At 44.4% G+C, this 21849-nt stretch overlaps 1 protein-coding gene across 2 annotated transcripts in view; it reads left to right on the plus strand.

Moving 5' to 3' along the window:
* ANTXR1 (ANTXR cell adhesion molecule 1) overlaps positions 1-21849 on the plus strand; it is a 108776-nt gene that overhangs the window by 60516 nt on the left and 26411 nt on the right. Inside the window, exons 13-16 of one of the 2 annotated variants that reach the window (XM_026111493.2) lie at positions 305-400; positions 11453-11494; positions 19643-19738; positions 20238-20405. In XM_026111493.2, the coding sequence (XP_025967278.1) occupies positions 305-400; positions 11453-11494; positions 19643-19738; positions 20238-20405 (402 nt within the window). The remainder of the gene's footprint in view (positions 1-304; positions 401-11452; positions 11495-19642; positions 19739-20237; positions 20406-21849) is intronic. The other variant, XM_064497888.1, reaches the window with a different exon arrangement.

A 21849-nucleotide genomic window follows, 5' to 3' on the forward strand; every position in this document is an offset into this window, starting at 1 on the left:
TTTGCTCCAAAGTGAAATAAGTGTTTTACGTAATTGTGGGGTTGGCCTGAAAACAAAACCTACAACTCTCTAGGAAAGGAACTAGACATCTCAGCCACTCCTGTAATAGGTGAGGGAGGGGAAGGTGCCACATTTATCTGCATGAGGAGGAAGGAAAACTGTGTTTTGGCTGAAAAATAAATGGAATGTGACAGTGACCCTCGGGGCGTGTGTATGTGCCTACAGGCAGGATGTACTGGTCAGGTGCTCTGGAAAGGGGAGTTTCAGGTTAGTGGTGCTCACACTGTCTGTGTTTCTCTTCCAGTCGGATGGGACTATCCTGGCTATTGCCTTGCTGATCCTCTTCCTCCTGCTGGCACTGGCTCTTCTCTGGTGGTTCTGGCCTCTTTGCTGCACGGTGGTAAGTCCTTCCCACCCTGGTCTACCTGCAACATTGCTGATTGCAGCGTGTCATTTCTGCGTGAATAAGCTGCCAACAGACTTGCATACAGGATAGGGAAGCCAATTTGCTGACAGGCTGCAAGAAATCCTAAACCCTGGAGCTGCAATAGCGTTCCACCTCCCTGAGTGGTCTCTACCACACTTCATCAAGTGTTTGTGTTGCTGTTGCATGCAGAGTTCTCCCCTATTTTTCTTTTATTTTGATTAAAGTAAAATGCAAGGCAGGAATCATTAACACACAACAGCAATTAAGCATTCCCTGGGTGTGTGACCAGTGAAGTTTTTAGGCAAAACTTTAGGCAAAGTTTTTTAGTACGAGAGAACATGAGTGGTCGCTGAACAAGATGTTGTGTTTTGCACTGCTGACACTGTTTCATGCCGCTTCATCTCCCTGGCCTGTGGACTACCTCCATGAAATAGAAATGTTGCTAACACACAGACCTTTCAGTCTTATTTGTTGGTCACAAAATGGAAGTGGCTTGCCGAAACGTTAATTTCCATGAATTTTTAGAGAAGACTAGCTTTTCTGAGCTTTCTAATCCCCCCATTAGCATCCCAGTGCTGGAGGACTCCTGTAAAGAGGAGACACGCCGAATCCAAGCTGAAGTCCTTGTTCTGCCTCTTGTACAAGAAGAAGACGTTTTTAAGTCTCCAAATTTTTGCAAAGTTAGGTTCCTTTTTTCAGGCTCACCTTGTCTGAAAAGCACTTTGAAATATCCAAATGGCAGTTTCACTTGAAGGACAGCTGTTTTGAACCATGAGCGATCTCTTTCATCCATGCTGTTTCACAAAAAGTTCTGCAGAGTTAAAAAGCACAATTACAGAGTTAGTAATTAAAAAAGGCAGACAAAAATCAGGAGAAGACATTCAGGAAGAAGCGGTCGAGGGAGACGATGTGGAAATCGGGCCTTGAATTAAGAGACGAGCTTATTCTCACACTTGATCAAGCTGCATGACTGCAAAGATGTGCCATGCTGCTGTACATCTTTCCCGGCCGTGCCTAGGGCTGCCTTTTCCTATGGAGGTCAGGACAGGGACTGATTATTGTGGAATGTATAAAAAGCAAAGCTCTGCTCTTGCTTTGGATCTTGTTTGTGCTGCAAATATAGAACAAGGATTAGGGATGTACAGAAGTCAGCAGAATTGGAGACTGATTTTGGTGTGAGGCTGTGTGTAATGTTTTTGATGCTTCTTTTAAGACTGTCCAAACTGGCTGAGGTTCCTGGGTCACTATCATTCCTCCTGGTTTTAAATCAGTTATGCAGTGTTGTGAGTTTACACCATGTTGTACCAAACCTACGATCTGGTACTGAGAGCTGTGGAGCCACAGAAACTGCGGGAGCTGGTTGTATTTGAGGATGAGTCTTTGCGGTGAGGTGTATTTCTCTATCCAGAACAAGGACGGAAATCTCACAGGAAAAATCTGAGTCTTCTATTTCGGTTTCTGGCTGGAAATGCTAGGGGTAGAATGCTTCTTTTCGCAGTAGTGTTTGGCACCTCTGTCTTGAGATGAGAACCAGAAGGGAAAAAATATTTATTTGAACACTTCAGAACAATAAAAATATCAGTTCTAAAAATGGATAAAGGATCAGCAGTGTGGTAGGTTGCTGAGAATTATTTATCTAAACTAGAGGGCACATTCCCAGAGAAGTCTGGCCATCTTCTTTGTGGGTACAAGTGCATGGAAGTTGACGAAGATGCACCCTGCACAGAAGTTTATGCTGAGATTTGGTTGAGAATCGAGGTGGAACAGAGGAAAGACCATAAGAGATGCTGCCATTTTAAGGTTCTGTTACAGGAGAGCAATGAAGCTGATGTGAGAAAGGCATAAATAAAAGAGGCAGGGTGTGGAGTAAAGGAAGTATGGAGCTATGCATCAAGAAAGGTGGTATGGGACTGCTCCCCTGAAACAATATGAGGTTAATGGTCATATAATAGCTTTGCTTCAAGTGTGAGAAATACAGTCCAGATAAGCAAGGCGGGTGCAGCGGAGTTGGGAGTCTGTTATCCACATGAAACACTGTAAGCTTAATATTTTTCAGATTTAGGTTCTGTCTTGAAAAATTCTGTTGTAGATAAAAGCTTTTCCTCACCTCTCTCCTCCTTCACCTCCCACATTCCCTCTTACATAGCTCTCCAACTGCGGACTAGTACACTGATATTTTCCAAATGTATGTTAAACACATCCCTTGACTGGCTGGAAAGATTTTAATTCAGAGCCTGTACTAAATCTCTTCATCTCTCGGGGATGACAGTCCAGTATGTCTGGAAATAGACCAGCAGCTAAGGTATCTTGTTGTGTGTTGCTTACCCCAAGATTTGGGAAATGAAAGATAAATCCGTGGAGGGGTACCCAGCCTACTTGGTTTAGGGTGGGGAAACAGAAACCAGAGGAACACTGCTTATTTACTAGTTTGGTAATGGCCTATCAAGGAATGCGGTGTTGTCAGAAGTAGAGAGTGAATTAAGGGCAGAGGAACTGGCTTGCACAACAGACAAGAAAGGCAGGCAGGCAAGCAATAACCTCTAATAATCAAACCACAGACCCAGAGACACTGCTGTGGATTCAAGCCCAGGGACGTTTCAGAGATAATTGTGTATGTGTCCAGGGCAAAAAAAACCCCAATCTTTTTTTCTTACCAAGAATAAATTTGTTTCTGAGTGACAAGCACATTTCTAAACCCTGAAATTCCTCCTGGCATGCTTTTTGATTAAATGGGAATCATTATTATCCAGCAGTTCTCCAGGAAAGACACCAAGCCAGCTTCATCCCAGGAGTAATGCACTGAAGTCAATAGACTTACCCCAGGGATTTATCTGGAACCCAGTATCTCCTTGGCATGCACCCATCAAGAAATGCTGTTTCCAAGTATATCCAAGTTTATTGGTCTCAGAACTATTCTGGGACGAAGTCTGGAATTTACCACTCAGTTTACAGTAGATGTAATAGTTGCTCAGTGGATCGGAACAATAATTAGGCCTTTGCTGTGCCCAATATCAGCACAGGCAAAATTTCCCTTGACATCAGTGGGGTGATATAATAGCGCTGGAGCCAGGTGCTAACCTCTGAAGAGGTTTCAAGGATATTTATTCAACAACTATGAGAAATAGAGAAAAATTCTGCTAAGCTTACATACCCAGCAACGTGCATGTGAAAAGAACAATGGAAAATACAAGAGCATCTGTGGCAGGATGATCCCACTTTCCCTGAGCAGAGCCTATTTGCAAAGCAGCAGGTGCCAGATCCTTGCCCCACTGATACCAGTGGGCACTTTGCTATTGTCTCCCATTCCCCCTCCCTCCCCCCCCCCCCCCCAAACGCATGTGCTTTTCTGAACGCAGGTGAACTGAAGGGATAAGAGAGCTCCTGAGAGAACTGTGTGTGCAAGGGCCTATTTATCTGCCCAAGGGTGAAATTCACCTCCAGGGAGGAGGCAAATAAAAGGCTCAGGTTTAATATAGATGTAAGCCAAATAGATAGTAAGCCTCCAAAACAGTCTTAAAGAGGCTTGCACGCACACTGTTAAATTGGCTTTGAAATGGAGTTGGTTAGTGTTCTGGATGTATAGTGAGGCCATAATTTATACAAAAGTTGGAAGGCTTCTTTATGCTAAGACAATTTCCCTGTGCCAATATGCTGCAGTGCACAGAGCAGGAGTCATGCATAGGCACTTAAACTGGCAACCTGGCAGAGGAAAATGAGTTGTGTTTGGGGCATGCTTTGCACCTGAGCAGAGTCTGCATGAAAGATCAGCCCTGGCACAACTGAAGTAGTGGCTGCAGTCAAGCAGTCCTGAGCCTCAGGCTGAATCTTAGCTGGGGCAGGCCAGGGGATAAAGCACAGAGAATATGAGTGGAAACATCTCCCTGGTGCAGCTGGGACTCTGAGTTGAAGCACTTCCTCGCATGCTCATATGTCACATCTCCCTACAGCTTTATGAGGTAAACATGAGTCTTTGCCTCCCTTACGCATCCATACTGTGTGGCCAGGGGGGCATGAGGAGCTGGCCTATATAATAGTCCGTTCTGAACATATGCATCATCTTACTCATTTTTCTACTGCAGCTTCTTTAAATACAGGGGTGTGGTTGGCATATAAATGAGGTGTTGGTATTTAAGCATCTAGACGCCAGTCTTAGCTTTACACTGCTTTCTGGAAGGAAGCATGGAAGAACCCAGCAATTTGTTTGGCTCTCGGTTTGTACTGCAGCTGACCAAAAGTTTTGGAAACAAAAAGCTGGATGGAGAAAATACAGTAAATGTATATTAAAAACACATGAAAATCATAGCTAAACTGGAGGAAGAGGAGGGGAGGAAATGTATCAATGCTACAGTAACCCTGAGGAGTCATAAAATTACGTGGTGTGCATTGGCTTGATGGAGGTTAGTAGCAAGGGTCCACGTATTCTGACTCCCACCTGCTCCCCTGTGCACGTGAGGCGCAGTTTTTTCCACAGTTAAGGTGATTTAGGGAGAAGGGAGTACGGGGTCATGAATTGTCCACAATATTAGCGAGACAAGCAGAGAGAAAGAGATGTGAATGTGGAGAGAGAAATTGCCTGCGGACTCCACAGTCCCTTCCCCACGTTAGGATCTGAACTATTGAGGCAAGCACTCGCTTACTGTAACGTGGTGCAGTTTCGCTGAAGTGATTGGACTTCCCCTGGTGTTTAACAGCCAAGCTCTGAGTCCACGCATACTGCCACTGAATGAGTGCCCTCGTTTATACCACAGTCGATCCAAAGTAAATGGAGGCAGCACCATTACTGTAGATTCAAACTAGCGTAAATAACAACAGAACCTGACTTTCCTTAAACAAAGAAAATGTAGCCCTTCAGCTAGTTTCCTTGTTGTGGCTCCCGTATTTTTGCTGAGGGAGGTACAGCAGCTGCTGTGCACGAAGGGCAGTAGGAGGATAAAGTCTTGTTAATCATCCAGGGTACTCACAGCGGTTCTCTGCCTCTCTCTCTCAGCCACCCTGTCAGTCAAGTCAGGATAGTTTAGATACGGATATAATGCTTTGTAACTGTCTGCCTTTAAACAAGCTGTCAAAATCTACCTTCAGGATCTTTGCTATGCATGACTGTCTGTATCAAATGTTGCTTGTGCATGTCAGCTTGAAATCTAGGTCTGAAGCAGCTTTGTTTCTCCTTCTGCTAGTTTTGTTACATAGAAGTTGATTCCTGTATCTGCTTCTGTGTCAACAAGAGAGGTTAGTTGAAAAGTATGAGTTAGCTTTCATGTTGGACGTCGTTTACCCCTTACTAGTAGGTTTAGGAAGAAGGATGTATTGTATTGCAGATGATGAAATAGGGATAAGCTCCTGCTTGTATTAGAAACTATGAATTGTAGATCAGATTTCTAAAGAATTAATGGGTGCTTAGAACACACAACAGAGAGGAAACAAATAAAAAGGAGATATTCCTGTACTCAACTCATAAATAAACCATGAAACTCTCTGCCACAGGACTTAGAGGAGGTCAAAACTATAAATAAGTCCAAAAATGGATGGGTCAGATTTACAGAGAACAGATCCATTAGTGTCTAGGAAGGACAAGGGTTGGCTTTGGTTTTGATCACAGAGCTGCTGATTGCCAAATGGCGAGGGAAGATCCTTATGTTCCTGTCCGGTTCTTATACTTACTCCCTTAGCACCAGCCACTGTCAGTGAAAGATGCTGACCTTATGGACTTTGGTCTATTCAGATACAGTAGTTTTTATGGCTCCAGATTCGTGCTTTCTAATGCACCAAGGCAGAATTACAGCATGTTTCCCTGATGCTCTTTCCTGCTTACCTGTGAATGTCTTTAACTTCTGTTTTTTCACTGGTGTCTTAAAGTAAATGCTATTAAAAATCCTGCTTATTAAGATACGTGTTACATAATTTCCGAAAGAGTGAATGTAAATTAGGACAAATTCTCAATCAGCTGCATCCTCCCTTCCCAAGTTTTAGTTCTAGTTAGAGGCGGAGTCCTTTATACCTAATTTTGCATTGTTTTCATGCGTGGTCCTTGTTTTAACTGATGTTCTGTTCCATCCTAAAGCAGACACATTTCACTGACAAGGAACACATTGCCCCTATCTATCATATAAAACTCCAGGGAAAATTTCTAAGTATGTGTTTGCTGGACACTGCAAACTGGTGGAGTTTTCTACTCTCCCAAGATGGAAAACATCCTAGACACATTCCTGGAATATGCAAAGTTTGGATTCAACGTGTACTCTCTTTGCTTATGCCTGAATGGCTACAGAAGTTGCAGGGCAACAGGAAACCAGTCCTCTCCAACACTTTTAAGCTCCCAGGAGATGGCTAATAGTATCGCTCTGCTTTTGCACTGGGTCATTCAGCAGAAGCAGCTGCTCCTCTGTGCGTCTGTGACATCAAGGCGTGTTAGCTAACGGAGACCTGTGTCACTCACATGCATGTTGGTCTTTGATGAAAGGTGATAGAACCACTCCATCCCACAGTCCTTTACCACTTACAATATGGCCACTTGTTTTTAAGGTTCTTTTTATAGCACAACAGTGATGCAGAAATAACTTTGGTATCCCTCACCTAGCAAGCAAATGTGGTTGATGAATGATCATAATTTCCCTCTTTCAGACGTAGGGACAGGAGATACAGTCGCAGCAGCAATAACAGAAGTGGCTTGGGGGTTATCAAAACAATTGCAGCACACATGAACAAACACTTTGGCTTTGCCAAGCTAAACTAGGCTAAGCATTTTGCTTGGCCAAGTGTGTTCCCAGCTGATTGCATTCAGCAGGTCCATGTGTCATCTGGTGAGGCAGAAGGAAGGCAAGAGCCGCAGCCCGGAACAAAACGTGGTGGACTCAAACCTGTGCCAGTACAGGCTCCCTGGCTTCCCTGCAATGGCATTTTCTTTCTTGCGCTTGAGTGATCGTTTCTGTTTCTGAAGAATGAGCAGGAGCAAGGCGCTGCCTTTTGGCTCTGGGATCTTGTTATTCCTGCTTAGCATTTGTTTTGCTTGCTTGTGTGTGATGGGACAAAAATCCCGTTCAACTTCACTGCTGTGAGTACCCCAGAATGAGGGTCCCATGTGCAGGCACAGCTGTAACTACAAGGATCCAAAAGGGAGAAAGGAAAGGGTGGTGCTGTTTATAGATCAAAAGCCTTTCCAAACCTGGGCAGCGAGACGGAAGATATATTTTATGTATGACTTGAACTTCTGGAGTTCCCACAGGCTCAGAGGCAGAGAGCCGACCAAACTCTCAGCATCTCCAGAACTGTCCAAGCTAACTAATCTGTGTCGTGAACTTAAGGGTTGTTCAGTTGCTGTTAGAAGTAATTAGCACTTAAAAGTGGAAGTTATCACTTTTTCTTCCTCTTTGGCATGTAGTAGATAAAACTTGATCTGTTCATAGAAATTGGAGTTAATGCGTGTGTGTGTGTGTGTGTGTGTGTGTGTGTGTGTGTGTGTGTGTGTGTGTGTTGCAAGAAAGAACACAAATGGAAATCACACCCATCTCTTCATTTCCAAGTCTGTAATCTCAAGAGTTTCCAGTGATATTGGCTAAGAAGTTGTGTCTGAATCCTTAACTGGACCAAGTACGTTGGCTGGATTATCCTGATGTTTCATGCCAATGCAAATCAAGAGAAATTCCACTGAAATCCATGATGTTACACCAGAATAATATCAGAGGAGGGAATAAGGGCACTTCCAGTAGGGCATATTTTGGATCAGATATCTGAAATTTCTCATTATCTGGTGGGTTTGGATTAGGGATTTTGACTCAAAAGGAGGTCTGCTGCAGTGTCACCCATCACAGTGGCCAGTAACTAAAACATACCTGCAATGTGGCTGGAAAGATTTTCTGTGTATTTTGATACTTTGTACATGCTGTGTGAGTATTTATCCTGTCAAGAAACATGCATAAGAGACTGTTGTCTCCATGTTCGTAAAACAAGGAGTGCCACTTAGAGTAAACCATGCCGATAACTCACAATTTCCTCTCGAGAAAGCAGTACTCTGTTTGATGCAGACCACTTTTCACCCACACGAAGTTGAAGTCTTTCACCAAGGCAGTTTGTTAGTTTAACCCTCTGAGCCAAACAAGCTGGATAGCTTTTGTGTACTCAGAACACCCTGAGTATGTGGGACATTAGAAAGTGCTGAGCAAGGGAAAGCCAGGCAGATGGACCCAAAGATATATGGAGGATGTATGTATGAAGCTGTGCAAATGTGCCCAGGAAGCTGAACAGGGTTAGATCCTAGAGCGCTTTTCCTCTCTCCAAGATAATTCAATGCCTTGTGCTGTCAGGATGGCATCCTGCAGAAGGAATTGCAGGCCAGCAGAGATGACAAAAGATCAATCTGTCTGTCTGTCTTGCTTTACCATGTGTATTTGTGCTAATTAGGACGATTGAGTGGATATATCTCTGATCTTTACAAGTCTGCCTAGCAATCAAATCTCATTTGTTTCACCTGTTCCCTCTTCTTTCTTACCATTTTCTGGCTTCAGATCAATGCGATAGGAGGATGCACTTAATCAACAGCATTAACTCTATAGCAACAAATACGCAACTAACATGCAGAGAATTTACAGTGAAACCCTCACAGAACACAACAATTTGCATTGCAGTCCAAATGCAATCAGCGCATCCCAGAAACACAGAGAAAACAATAGAGTCAGCATGCAACTTGTGCAACAGCAGTGTGCAACTGAAAAAACAAACACATCGTGGAAAAATGCTGGAGGAATGAGAAGGATTATTCACTGGAGACAGTGCAGGACGCTGCCAAATGAAATGCTGCGTGCTCCATAAATGATACAGCAATATACCATGGTACAGGGCAGTACACTGCAACCAGAGTTTAACCACAAGACAAGGCAGAGCTGTCTATGGAAGCCAAGCTGATTTCCATGTCCTGCTTCACAATCTGCCCTGCACCAGTGCCAGTATAGGCTCAGATCGCCCAACAGCCCTGCCCTGGAATAGCTCAGGGGAAGCAAGCTGTACTTTTGGAGGTGTATGCAGGGAATCAGGAAGAGTGTGTCTTGGAGAGAGGAGTCTCAGTCCTTCTTGAGGCCATGTGGTTTCTGTGCGTGCCCAGCAGTGCGTTCCTGTTAGCCAGGAGCTTGGCTGATGCCTCAGGGAGAGACCCAGGATCTCCCAGAGCTGAAAGCACAAGCTGGGAAGCCCAGGGGAAGGCAGGGAGAGGGATGCTATATCAGACATTCACCAGCTCTGCTTGTCAGCCCGAGCTCCTCCTGGGACATCACCCCTCCTTCCTCCGTAGTGTGGTCAGGGGCTTTACAGCCACAGCCTGGCCCACGGTTCTGCTGCATCAGAATGAGGGTTGTTGGGTGCAGGGCGGTGGGTACACTTACTGCACCCCTCAAATGTTGTTTCATGCTTCCACATATGCTTTGTGCTTCTGTGCATATAAACAAAAACTTGATTTTGATTCCCAGTGCGTGCCAGGCTTTTTAACAGAGGTTCCCTAAGGACGCTGTAGGCACCCAAGAGCCCCGCTGCCCAGGGACAGGTAGAGACAGAGGTCTACAGCCATCATTGCTCCGGATTGAGATATAAACAAAAGACTGAGCCAGGCCCCGTCTCCTCCCTAGCCAAGGGCACATGCTCTTCATTAATGGCCACATTGCATGACTCGGGGTTTGCAGAAGAAAATAAAAACAGTGAGCTCATCAGAGAAGGAAAAACACGAGTGAGAGGAATTGTTGTAAATATTTATATCTTCAGGGCCTTTATGTGACTGTCATTTTCTCTTTCTGCATTTAAACAACCAAGCTGTTATTGTTTTGGACTCTGATTTTTTTTGAAGGGCAATTTTTAGGCCTGCCCATCTGCACTGCAATGTCTAGGCAGCCTCTACACCTAGGACCCAGCCCTGAGGGGGGCTGGGGACACTCACTGTGTCTCCAGAGGCACTCAGCACCCTGATAGCGTTGCCTGCTGTGTGAAGGAAGAACTGCTTCATCCAGATAGACTTAAATCTCCCAGAGAAAATCCATCCCTGGGGCAATCATATTGACATGACTGGCTGGATTCAATCTTTTGACTGCAATAGCTTTACACCAGGGGTGCATCTGGTGTAGGGGAGAAATGTTTGACATGCCTGTATGCAACTGCCTTCCCTTTGGAAGGCTTTCTGTTGCTCTTGGAGTGAAGGGCTGTGATAATAGCCAACTGCCTGCTGAGCCTCAGATGCAAACTTTTTGCATGAAATAATAGCCTCACGCCCACATAAACTTAAATTGTTTCTATGGAGAATATCCTGGACCAGTCTAAAACCTCACCCTGACTGCTTTATTAGTTAGAATTGTTGGGAGAGCCTCAAATGCATGCATATATATATATATATTTAAAAAAGAAAAAAAAGAAGCTTATGAGAGTGGAATAGCCTGACAGTGTGAAAAGTGTTTTTCACGAGAGCATGAGATGGCATGGCATTCTGCAATGAAGTATTGGCCTGGGAAACAGGAGGTTGGGGGTTTGTTACTGCTTTACAGTGCTTCCAGGGCATTTCACTTCACCTTGGTTTCTCTTTCCAATCTTTGTTTAGGCTGTAAATTATTTGAGGCAGGAACTATATGCATATGCAGTGTCCAGTAAAAGGAGATGCTGATTTTATCATGGTCGTTCAGGTGAAACAGTGACTGCTGTCAGTGTTGATTAGGGCCAGCACCAACTATTGCTCCCACTGGGACTGGGAAGCTGGAGAATCAAGGATATATTTCTTTGAATTTGCTGTGACCTGACACAGGGCAGGGGTCACATAAAGAGAAACATGAGTCCAGAGCTGCAATTAGGAAAGTCTGCATGGCAGGCCTTTGGCATGCCTCCTGTTTCCCCCTCACTCTCAGTGACCCAGAGTGGCACACATGGGCACCCTGTCATCACACAGTATCATAGTTAAATTCAGAGATGCTCACAGCAGCATATCCCCCTTTTTTTAAGTGACATTTGCATCGTGCTAAAGAGCAAAGTATGGATTTACCATTCTGTTTCTCTTGATCCTTCTAGATCATCAAAGAGCCCCCACCGCCTCCTGCAGAAGACAGCGAGGTAAGTGACGCTGACAATCTGATTTCCGCAGTGTTTAGGATAAGGTTTTGTTCAGCTTTCCCACAAGAGGCCCTGTTTCTGCTGCATGGCAGAATATAGACCACAGCAGGAAGTTAAGCGTTTGTGTTCAGCCTGTGCCCTTAAACCCAATAGCAGTTTAGCTAAACCAGGGACTTTCTAGCTGATGTCTGCCATGTGTGCTTCGCTCTGGTCCTTTTGCTTCTACCCAGACATGAGGTAGAGGTCTGTTTTTTATTTATTTAAGAGTGATTGGAGATCCATGCATACAGTATCGCCAGGGAGCAGGGAGGAAAGGAGGACAGAGGCAGATGGTTCTTTGGCTTGGTCAGAACAGTACTACAGACTCTGATTCACAGACAGGACAACTCAAGCATGTGTCTAACTTTGAAGTTAATGGAACCTAAACGTATGCTTAACTGCCTTCCTGGTATGGCACGGTAATGATTTTGGTGTTTTAGCCAACATAATCACTCTTGGCAGCTGAGTGCTAACTCTCAACACTGATCCCATGGACTTCACCGCTCTGAGCAAAGGCAGAGTACAGCAGCCTGCAATCTTTGCGATTGGGTCCAAAGACAGCGGCCCAGACTCTGAACAGATGTAAAGCCTGATATAACCATCCCAACATCAGAAGAGCTGCACTGGCAGGGAGAGTTTTAATGGAGGGAAACAAGAAAGCAACATTAAAACCGTGAAGTTAATTCTGCTCATTCTTTCTCGATGAATCCAGCAACTAACTGGTTTAAAGCTACGTCACCATTACTTAATGAGTAGATTCTCCCTAGAAATATGCCTAGGTTTTATCTGCCCCTTTTTATAGCCTTCTGTTTTCGGCACACAGAGGATCTCTTCTTTTGCTTGCACCGTTTTGCACATGGGATTTCACTGAAAAGTCATTGGGCTATGTCCAGGGCACACTGAAGTCAATGGGAGTTTTTCTGTTGACTTCACTGGGGTTTGGATCAGTTCCTCCTAACTGTGTAAGTGAGACAAGACTTAGATCCATGCTCAGAGTGATGTGGTTGGTTAGTTCCCTTCGCTTTTTGCCTCTGGAGAGAAATTCATTGCCTGCTTCAGCTTGCAAGTGAAAGTCTGCTGAACAGAACCTCTCCCTGCTCTCCATAGAAGCTAGCTCGGTGAGTGTGCTCTATGCCAAGGCAGAGGCCACTGAAGCTCAGTGCTCTGCAGTGTTACCAAGGTGGAATCCAGCCTAGCTTCTGCCTGCACTGAGCACAGTGCAGGGCAGCTGGAACTGAGGCCTGTCCTGGAACATCCATCTTGGTGGCGCTTGTCCCCTTTAAAACAGACCTGAAGCAAAACTCCAAATCTGAAAATTCCTGGACCCAAAGGAGATTTGCATTTGGATCCATGCACTGCTGAAGGCACCCATCTCTCAGAATGACATGTCAACCTACACCTCTCTATGCAGGCATCTGAGCCATGTTTCTAGGTAGCCATTTCTGTTGTTTGGGCTGTAAATAAATCCACTAGCTTTGTCAGCTTTTATCCTCTGAATGCAAAGGAAAATATTAATCTAAAATTGCACATGCTCTGTTCTGCATCACATATGCCTCCAAGCCAAGGGATTCAATTGCTGAAATTAATTAAAATACATCATTCGGGAATGCTGGCTCAGCAGCAGAGAAATGGAAGGGGAAATTACATCTCTGCTAAGGGGGAAGACTTGCCTCACATACAAGGGAGGCCTTTTCTCAAACCGGTAAGTGCTGCAAAAGCAGATCATTTGCTGCAGAACAGAGTAGTTGCAGCAGACCAGTTGTATTTGCCTCAGGTTCAGTTTGGTTAAACTGGGGTAACAGTTTCTCTGGGCATGTTATAGTTTCTCTGAGCCCTGATTCTGATGGCGAGGAAGAGTCCATGGAGCTCTTTGGAAGGAATGGTCCGCTCTTCATCTGTGTGTTTCAGAGCTTTCCTCGAGTGATGTGTTTGCCACTGGCCTTTTATTTTAAACTAGCCTGGTCTTGTACTCTGGAGAACGTAGGGCAAATCCTCTTTATATAGAAGCAGCGTGTTGGTCTGCTTGCTGTTTGTACTATTTTAGAAACCACAAAGCATCAGAGCAGTGTGCTGACAACTACTGTACATAGGAAGTCACTCCAAAATTCTTCAGATCCAATTGACATAAATTCTTTAAAATTCAGAACTGCACAGCTTCTCTCTGGTTCAAAAATTAATAGGACTTGAGGCTGTAACTTGCACTTTGCATTTTTTCCCGGACAGAAGAGCTTCTCACTAGTGGAAAAAAAATGGCAGAAGCTCTAAAAAGATGCATTTCATTGGTCCCTTTCACTATTATAGAGCCTGGTCCAGAGATTGGGACTGGCAGTAATCTGATGCTTTCTCAGAGGATTGGATACTCCACATTTTCTACTTCGCTAAAAGCAAACAGAAAATGGACTGGATTGTCTGCAATCCATTTTTTTTTTACGTGTTGTAGTTAGCTTTCCCCCCTGCAGAAAACCCAGTAACTGTTTGTCTCCAGCATGAAAGAGTGCTAATCCCTTAAGCAGCAGCATTACAGTTAGAGTAAGATTTTTTTCTTCTCTCAAAAATCTTGGCAAAAATAAGACAAGAGGAATTCTTGCATCAGCAGAATAAGGAGCTGAGGCCCGTATATCTTTGCATTGCAAGGAGAATGCATTATACTGTAACAATGAGAGGAAAGTAGCCCTGCTGTCAGGAACTCGCCAAAGGTTTTATTGAACTCTACTTTAAAGGCCTTTTGAGACATACTGGAGACACACTCACTGTTGGTGAAGGAAATCATTATTGGCCAGAAACTTCCAATTAATTCAATCAGAAATCACAAATATTGTCAACTTACTGCTGTGCTCCTTAGACAACACAGGACACTGAAGGAGGTTCAGCCTGGAAGAAGGACAGCTGGTTTTACTTACAGCCAGGAAAGATCAAGTTAATGCCAATTGGAAGAGGTGAATGCCTCGAGGAGCCAGCGAGCACCTTTCTGGCCTGTGATTGACTCATTGATGGTGGATCAAAATCACATTCTTGTACCTCCAGTGCACAGGAAGGCTCTTTCTAGCCCTGCTGGAGGAAGACACAGCTGCTTTTATTCATGTGTCCATCACCTTCAGGCTGAGCTTATTGGAACAACTCTTATTCAACTCAGACGAGAAGTTTACCAAGCTGGTTCTCAACCCCTCTTCGACATCAAAAAAAGACACCTTGGAGGGCTCTTCGCAGCTTGCAACAATTTCCTATCCACTACCTGACCCATGCCAAAGATCTGCTACGAATCTGTTCCACAGACTGTGACTACAGTCAGAGTGTGTAAGTAAACTGGAGCATGCCAGAGTATCCCCCCGTCTTCTCATTGCTTCCCTGCTCCGTAAGCAGAGACCAGGCAATGTTGAAATATACTGCTGTAGCTTCGTTTTCTGTCCTTGCAGCCCTTTCTCCTGCAAAAGCGATTCAGGGACACAAAATGCCCTGCAGCCTGGCAAAACCAGGCAGGAAACCTACCAGATGACCAGAGCACGCCCTCTTTCCTCATCACTCAGACCTGCTTTTTCCATGCTGCTCTATCACCCGAGCTCCGCAGTCACCCCTAACACGGCACCAGGGCCAAGCCACCAACCAGCCTGTAATTGGATAATCCTTATGTCTGTTGTCATCTTACCCACATACACCAAAGCAAACACACACAAGAAAGTCCTGGAGAGAAAGGACCATTCAGGAACACAGTCATGAGATGTTGAAGGTGATAATCATTGTTATAGGAGGCCGTCATGAAAAGGCAGAATTTAACTTGCTACATGGCAGCTATTAATAAGCCGGAAGATGAAACCTTTTGTTCAGCTTGAACCAGTTCGATCCTCTTGCAAGCTAATCTTTTTCTCCCAGGCACGCAACTGCACATTCGTGAAGCCAAAGAATGACTGACAGCGATTCATCTGCTCTGGGAGCCTCTGGCACCCTCATTTATCAGTGTTTATTAATCTTTTCCAGATCATTTTCTTCTCTGTTCCTGAAAAACCTTGCTGGGGGGATAGCAAAATAAACTCCAGAGCAAGGGTCTAATCTGAATTTTTTGTAGACACCAAGGCAGGAAATGTATTCTGTTATTCCTGAAATAAAGCCAGGTCACAGTGGTATGCCAGCACTTTTCCTTCCCCTTTACTCCCCTTTTACCATGAGTTGCAGGAATTTGGGAGGAAGAGAAAAGGAACCTGTCAAGAGACAGGCATTTAAGAGAAAAAGAATTGGGATGTTATTGGGAACAGATGAGGTGTAGTTCTTGCACTGTGAAGGTGCAGACTTAATAGCCAAATTTAATACAAAATGTCTAGGCAGACCCAGCACAGCAAACTCCGTTAGCGTAGAGGCAGTGAACAGCTGGGTGTTTTTCACCCTCAGAGTTAGAAAGAGAGCACCAGTGTTAATCCCCTTGACCCTATAAGAAGCACTTATGTGCTGCAAGACTCCATGGGGCAGCAACCTCCACTGTGAAATCGTAGTTCAGACGTGACCATCTCCAGCAGTACAGTCCCTGCAAAGGCAACCTGGGAGCTGGCGGTATAAATCCAGGGACCTGAAGAGTTTCGTTCTGCAGCAGGATTTCCTGGGTCACCTCGGGCACATTATTTCATTTTCGTGCAGCTCGGTGTTTGAGCCGTGGAGGGGGAATATCTCAGCGTGCTTTCTCCTTCATCTCCATCAAGACAGGGGTTCTCTCTTAATTGCGCGCATGCAGTATTTTGCACATGGAGGAAATAATCTCAGGCAGGATCTTTAAGAATCTGTACCGTAAATAAATTAGGAGTTTCACGATCAGTGAGACCTCGTTTTCTAAGTATTTGTGTCTCAAGGATGAACTTGTATGTGATTTTCTGGTGCCTTATGAGGCTGAGCTCTTTCTTCAGCCTGTTCCTTAGTAGAGCTTGTGTAGAAGGGCCTTCTCTCAGATGTTCTTGTGGTCTGTGAGCGCTTTCTGACCTTAGCTTGCAGGCTGAGACTAGTGAGAGGCAAAGAAATGAAAAACACCAAGGGCATCTTCTTGCAAAACTCCTCTGGGATGATTTGGAACAGGCAGGTTTATGCAGCTAGTATCTGAAAGCTTGGCAGAGTCTGGTATGATAAGCACAACCTGCCAAAGCAGGATCTCTCTCTGGAGAACTGAGCAAGGTGTCCTCAAGGCGTTATGATGCCTCTGCATCTGAGAGGTGGCCATACAATTTGGAAACGAGTCCGATTTTGGGAAAAAAAGGAGTCAGGAGGGAGCTGAGGTACATAGTATTTCACCTCCAAGTTCCCTCAGCTGTAAAAAGGGATGATAACATCTCTTACTCAGGGGAATGGCTAGCCAGAGTCCTACAGTGCTTTGTGCAGGCAGAGCACTCCATAAAAGCTAAATTCTGACAAGATGCAGGCAGTGCAGAAGCAACTGTGAAAATAATTATTAGGGCGGGGAGAAGGGTAAGTTGTCCAAACTTTTTCATATCTGGCCAAATTGAGTTTGAATTCTTACCCTGAGTGTTTCAGATGTGGAGCTGAATTGTCCTTGTGTTACCCACAAATGAGGTTCCCTCAGGTCAGGGTCAAAGTACACAGAGCCTGGCATGGACTCTGAGATAAACACGGATCTTTGTTTTCTGAAATCCAGCAGTCATGAATCTGGATCTCTGACTCTGAAATGTAGCTCTGTCCTGCTTCTTATTTTTTAAAAGAAACTCTAGCTCCATCTAAAGCAGATTTTGGGGGTGGAAAGATGCCAAGCTCTGGACAGTCAATTTCTAACATCCTTAAATGCACTTGAATTTTCTGGTACTGTTTTTTATACTGCTACTGAGTTAAAGCTGAAGTCCTTATGCAGTTCTTCCTCAGGCAAAAACCCCATTGTAGCTAAGTGTAGAACAACATGGGCAAAACTGAGCCAGGACGTGAGAATTCAGCCCCATGTTATTGGCTCAGATCTTGCGAATGGGGCAGTGAGCTGGGATGCTGGAGATGTGGATTATATTCCTCTTCTTTCTCCTTTGCCTGCTCTCTCCCCACCCTGACCCCCATGTTTCCAGTTCCTTTATTTTAGCTACTCACGTGTGTTGTAAGCACATTTGCCAAGTGTGTAGGACATCACTGGTGTTTTTCTTGCTTGTATTGCAAAACCTCCCGTGTCCTTCAAAACATATAAACAGACTCATCCTGAAGAAAGCTTGTGACTCCCTTGTTTTTCAAGTGTCCACTGTTGTCTTTTTGTGCGTGTGCTGTTTCTGTTGTTGTTCTGGCAGATGAACTCCTATCTTAGATTGAAGTGACTTGCAGGGCTTTTAAGGGCTTGTGGGGAAGATTTCCTAAACCCTGGCATTTCCTGTTGTGAGAAGTCCAGTCTATGCTAAGCTGAAGAGAAAGAAAGAGAATTGCTGAAGGAAAATATTTAGATGGCTTTGATTCCAATTTTTTTTGAAGTCCTCATGGAAAACTTCATGCAGAGATATTAAGTTCTTAGGTTGCAGCAAAGAGCCTCAGCGACTCTAACCAGAGAGAGAAAAAGAGAGGTCAGCTAAGAAGGAAAAAACATTGTATTTATGACTCAATTGTTCACTTTTCCTTTAAATCGGGGCAAATTTTGCAGCCAATTTCATGGGAGCTTTTGTTTTTGTTTTTGTTTTTACAAAAATGGTCTTGTTTGACATGAAAAGCAAAGTTTGTCTTGGATTTTTTCTCCCCAGTTTTTCAGTTTTCCTACTGGGGAGTTTGGTTTCAAAGTATTTTTGGCTTTTCCAGTTTTGGAAAGCTACTAAGTTTTGGAGTTTGGCCAAATCCCTGTGAAAAATTAAAGAAAGAAAATAAGAGAGAGACCATTTTTCATTTCTCTCCACATTTTTCACAGGAAATACTTCACGTTTCTGATGAACTCTGCTTTTCTGTTTTGCCAGTTCACAGCCTGAACTGTAGAAATTGTGTAGAATGTAAATGTAGAAAAAGAGAAAGGAATTATATAGTTTAGAGTGTATGTGGACTGGGGACAGTGCAACATTGTTATATAGACTATATTCACTAAAACTTTAGCCAGCCCCATTTTAAATAAACTCAGGGAGACTTCCCTGATTTAATTAACTGGGCCATATCTGAATGCCATCATGAAGGCCAGGATCCTGAACATGAACATTGACCTTATGTGTTGTGATGTCCCACAGATTTCTACCTGCTGTATGTAAAACATACTCAATTTTGTACAGAATTTAAATCTCATTTTTTACATAGGGACAGAATTTAAGTCTGCTTTTTCACGCAGAGCCAGACTTTCTGCAAGTGTAAGCCCAAGAAAGCCACCGAAGGCACGCAGCTTTCCACGGGCAGCCTCCCCAGCAGAGGCAGAAGCTTATTATAAGAGCTAATTCTATTCCTGTAACTTTTCCATTAGACCTTTCTGTTCTAATCACACTTGGCCAACTCATCTCATAAAACACTTCTCCCTGTTGGGCATTCACACTGCGGTATTTCCTAATTCACCTTCACGTAAGGGAATATTTCTAACAGCTCAGGAGCAAATTTGACTTTCTTACTTTCTTGCTTTTCTCTGTATTCTGTCAAATCTGAACTATAATACGTTGATTTATCTGGGTCATCGAGGATTCCTCCGGCATGGGGAGCTATGAGTCAGGGAACACCCATCACAGCAACAGCTCTTCCCTCCCTGATCACAAGCATAAGGGAAGGGAAAGGATGGCAAAGGAGTAAGTCCCTGCCACCATCACGGGTGGCCAGCATATCAACCAGGCTTGCAGCCAAAAGACCCCAGCTCTTGAACTATGCTCAGTGTTATTTTGGCTGCTGCTCCTATGATTTTGCAACTTGCAAACAGTTTTCTTCCCTGAATCTCAAGATGATGAAACACAGAGTCTTCTTTAAAAAGAAAACACACATTCTTGCTGGAGCTGGACTGTACCTTTCAAGTGGTGGTGTTGTTTATATCATGCAACATTTTCTTTTCATGAGTGTGCATCCTCTGGAAAATAACCAGCAAGAGACCAGAACCTTTACTGCACTGGCTCTAGCTGGCTCAAAGGACCACATAGACTATGACTGTTTATTCCTTACTACCTCTGCTCATGCTCCCTAACAATGCAACCTCCTGTTTTGTAGGAGGAAGATGATGATGGCCTTCCAAAGAAGAAGTGGCCAACAGTAGATGCTTCTTATTACGGTGGTCGAGGAGTTGGCGGCATCAAGCGGATGGAGGTAAATACACACTAGTTCATGTATCAGCAAGACTCATTTGCGAACTGAGCCATGATATCCCCTTGCAATTTACCCACAAAGAAACTTAGGAGACAAGCACAAACTTCTTTAGGCTCTTTTGTACATCTGAGCCAAAATCTGTTTTATATAGGAATATTTGAGAGCCAAGCATAGACTCCTTAGGTTTGAGACCTTTTTATTCCAGTACAGCAGGATCCTGGGCAGTGTTAGGGATACCTGGGCAGTGTTGCAGTACAAATTACAAGAAAGTATTTTTACAAGTTTTCTGAAAACCTCCTCCACTTACACATTTCTCATGAATCACAAAGAAAAAGTCCAAAGTTTGGGTTACAGTTTAGAAAGAGGCTTTACAGCCTGTGCCCCACTCTTCACCTTGGATCTGGACACTGGGAAAATGTGGACCAAGATCCAGTTATAACAGGAATTTAACCCTCTGCAGCAGTTGCTGTTATCATATGCCCTGATGCTGTCTTTTCAGGTGCGCTGGGGTGAAAAGGGCTCCACAGAAGAAGGCGCTAAGCTGGAGAAAGCCAAGAATGCCAGAGTCAAGATGCCAGAACAGGAATATGAGTTCCCCGAACCCCGGAATCTTGGGAACAACATGCGCAGGCCTTCCTCTCCTCGGAAGTGGTACTCTCCAATCAAGGTAAGTCGTGTCCAGCTTTATACTGCATAGGATATTCCCTGGATATCTGTGTTAAGTGGTCTGTTTTCACATCTAAGGCAAAGATGCAGAACTCTCCAGGAACTTGTGATCTCAAGAGGCTGTTAGAGTAGCTGTACATAAGGAAGTTCCACTGAACATGTGGCCAAGGAGGTGCTGTAGAAAGGAGCCATATGGGACACTGGGAATTTCCCATCAGATTAATCAGGTTTTAGGGATGCTTTGCTTTCTTTGACCAGTTATGCGCACTTGAAGAAAAGGATCCTGGTTTCGGCCAGGGGTGTAGCTAGCTTCTGTAAAGTGCTCTCTTTCCCACCCTCTTCTTACAGATTCTAATGTATTTCCAAAGGCAGGCCCTCCAGTCCACACTGCCTGTTCCCTGAGATGTAGGGAATAAAAAGCATCCACTTTTCTTGGAAAGAGGGGAGAAAAGAAGAAAATCACTGCCAAATGCCACCAGTGAAAGTAGCAGATCAAGGACTGCAGTGCAGCAGATGAATGTCTGCCAGCAAGCATGGGTCACAGGGCCAGGCCTGCTGCAGGGCAGCATGCTCCCCGCGCTAGGAGGGGATGCCCTGCAAGAAGTGTTTGGCTGAATTAGAGCTGCTTCAGAAGTGAAAGGTCAAATTCACGCTGATACCAGGTCACATGTAGTGCAAAGCAGCACAAGAGTCTCCCACAGGACCTGGGAACCATCTCTGCCCTCTGTCCCAAGGGCATCAGTTTGTCTTCCCTAATACAGATGGTTGGCAGTGTGCAGAACTGAAACAGACAAGCAAGGAAATAGTTCCCTGAAGGAAAATTCTGCACTGCACATGTGAATGCTCCTCCTGGGTTAAAAGACACAGGCCGCACACAACAGTCAGATCACCCCGTGTGTGGTACAAAGACATTCAGATGTTAGGAGGCTAATCTTTTGCATTCAAGGCAATTTAGGCTGTCCTCAGCAAAGGGTTTTCAAGAGGTTACACCTATATAATTATAGCAGCCTCTAATGAAAAAAACCCCACACTTATTTTTCAGTGTTAACCCATTTGGGAAATGCTAAGATCCTTCTCATCTCTTAGCATTCCAGAGCTATTTGTAGCAGCTCTATAGTTATTAGGAACAGAAGAGACTGAAAATACACAACTCATATCCAAGTTCAAACCTTGCACATTTGACTGGGGCTTGGATCTCATTCGGAAGAGTGGCAATGCTGGTTAGGGTCTTAGAAAGCACACATAGGAATACTGCAGCTGCTAGCATACACTCTTGGCCCTAGCAAGTCCAAGATCTGCCCCATCCCTCCTCCAGATCAGAAGCATGTCCGGAGTAAGTCCATGGATGACAGTGGCATTGCGCAGGTATTAAAGTGGTCTGAATTCAAGAACTGCCCCAACCGTTTTTCCAGATTGCAGGCTGTTGGTTTTTCTTCAAGAGGTTT

Source organism: Dromaius novaehollandiae, chromosome 26, assembly GCF_036370855.1.
Source record: "Dromaius novaehollandiae isolate bDroNov1 chromosome 26, bDroNov1.hap1, whole genome shotgun sequence".
NCBI classification, from domain to species: Eukaryota; Metazoa; Chordata; class Aves; order Casuariiformes; family Dromaiidae; genus Dromaius; species Dromaius novaehollandiae.